Below are 1916 nucleotides of genomic sequence, written 5' to 3' on the forward strand. Positions count from 1 at the left end.
GTAAATGAGTCATGTTTAGGCTATTACAGGGAGGCCGTCCTCAAGGCCAGTCACTGCTCACTGCTGCTTGCACTCGGCTGGGTTTTGATCCTTCTGTTAAAGGAAAACAACACGTCAATCTATCTTCTACCGACTTTGATGCATTTTTTTCAAACAAGCACTTTAATTATCATATCTCATCTTGTAAAAAATTACAGTGAAGGCAGAAAATACAGGATAGTGAGAAGTATACATTAATGAAGCATTATTTCCTGAGATAGTCTATAACCTAAATATAACCATTGTTATTAGTAACACTAATTTGTATCTATCAAAATATCTTACTCTTAACTTCCCTTCTACAAGCTTAAGTATCTTCCCAGTGTCTTACAGCATATGGTAGATGAACAAAATAAAGGAAATTCTAGGTTTCCAATGAATCCTGGAGATTATTACAAACTTTAAAGGAGAAAATGTTTTACTAACCCTAAAATTCCAAGAATTATAAACTGGGACCTTTAGGAATCAAATAATTTTAATAGTAGTTGGAGAATCCAAAGTTCAAAGCCTTCCTGCATTCAGACTTCCTTAAGCTAATTATAACTTTCCTTTGCATGGAAAAAAAAATCTAAGCAATAGGTTTAATTCTTTAAAAAGGTCAAATCCCAAATAATAGCAAGTAAAGAGAGGCTCCATCTCATCTACGCCTACGTTAGCGTAAGGTAAAGAAAGGGCCAGCACAGCTTCCTCACCTTTGGGTCATAGTCTGGATCGTTTTCCTCATCTCCTTCTTCTTCCCCTTCCTATATTAAAGTTCAAAACGCATCCATGAAGTAGGTACATACTAGAAAAATTGGCTCATAATGTATGGAAATTTTATACAAGTTACTCTATGGGTCAACAGATTTTCATGATTACAGAGTTTGTTGATAATACAATTTAATTTCAAAGCTTCTAATATGAAAAATTTCCCAACACAACTTGAGACATCCAGACAGCTTTTATTGAAAAGATTTACTGCAGCCAACGTTGAAAAAGTTTACTGCAGCTTTTGACTTCTTCAAAGAGCTGATAACCCTGCAGCAGAACAAAATTATTTGAAATAAAAAAAAAAAATGTTGCTGAGTTTTACAATTTATTTATTGAAACCTTATACATACATTGTTTGGCTGTAGAATTCTAAAACCATAGTTTCCAAAATTTATCCCAAATCACAGAATGATTATAAGGAATACATTAATCACTCATTTTTGTTCCTCAATGTGTTATACAGTGAATTATTTGCTCATTTGGTAAACATTACCTCGTCAGCTTCTTCACCTTCTTCATCATACTGAAAAGACAAGTGAAAGTGTGAGTGAGGAACAAGTCAGCGAGCACAGATTAGTAACACCCATCATCTGGAACACTAAAATGCATTAAAGATGTGAGCATAAATGCTCTCAGTGCTGTCAGTTACCAAGCTCTGTGCCAGCTACAGGCTACAGAATTCATTTCCCTACACTTTCTTTGCAGACTTCGTATCACCTACATAAATGTTGCCATGAACATTTAAGAATTCTGGTTGTCTCATGACAATGACATCAAAATAAAATAATGGTAAAAGTAACCATGTTTCAGCAATTCAGAATAATTTTTCTAACAGAAAAACAAAACCCTACTGTAAACGAATCTAAATATCCTAAAGAGTCTTCTTCAAAACTGAGAAAAGCTGTCCAAAGGATTAGCATCACTATGAACCCTTTATGTCCTACTTGACTAAACAGTCAACCTAACCTCTTCCCAGTTCTGACTATGGTACCCCCAACAAATGACTCCACAGCAGGACTTGAATGTACTCACATCATCATCGTCGTCCTCAATAGCTTCTCCAGTGAAGTATAACACTGATCTTGGGATTATACGCTCACGTAAAAAGTGACCAATTTCAAAGTCTG

The 1916-nt window shown here is 35.1% G+C and overlaps 1 protein-coding gene across 1 annotated transcript in view; it reads right to left on the reverse strand.

Annotated features, from left to right (window-relative positions):
• Positions 1-8: 8 nt before the first annotated feature.
• Nap1l1 (nucleosome assembly protein 1 like 1) overlaps positions 9-1916 on the reverse strand; it is a 21483-nt gene continuing 19575 nt past the window's right edge. Inside the window, exons 9-12 of the mRNA XM_021204275.2 lie at positions 1822-1913; positions 1283-1312; positions 732-782; positions 9-93 (exon numbers count right to left, since the gene is read on the reverse strand). Coding sequence (XP_021059934.1) covers positions 58-93; positions 732-782; positions 1283-1312; positions 1822-1913 — 209 coding nt within the window. The 3' untranslated portion in view covers positions 9-57. The remainder of the gene's footprint in view (positions 94-731; positions 783-1282; positions 1313-1821; positions 1914-1916) is intronic.

The sequence above is a fragment of the Mus pahari genome, chromosome 9 (genome assembly GCF_900095145.1).
Source record: "Mus pahari chromosome 9, PAHARI_EIJ_v1.1, whole genome shotgun sequence".
NCBI classification, from domain to species: domain Eukaryota; kingdom Metazoa; phylum Chordata; class Mammalia; order Rodentia; family Muridae; genus Mus; species Mus pahari.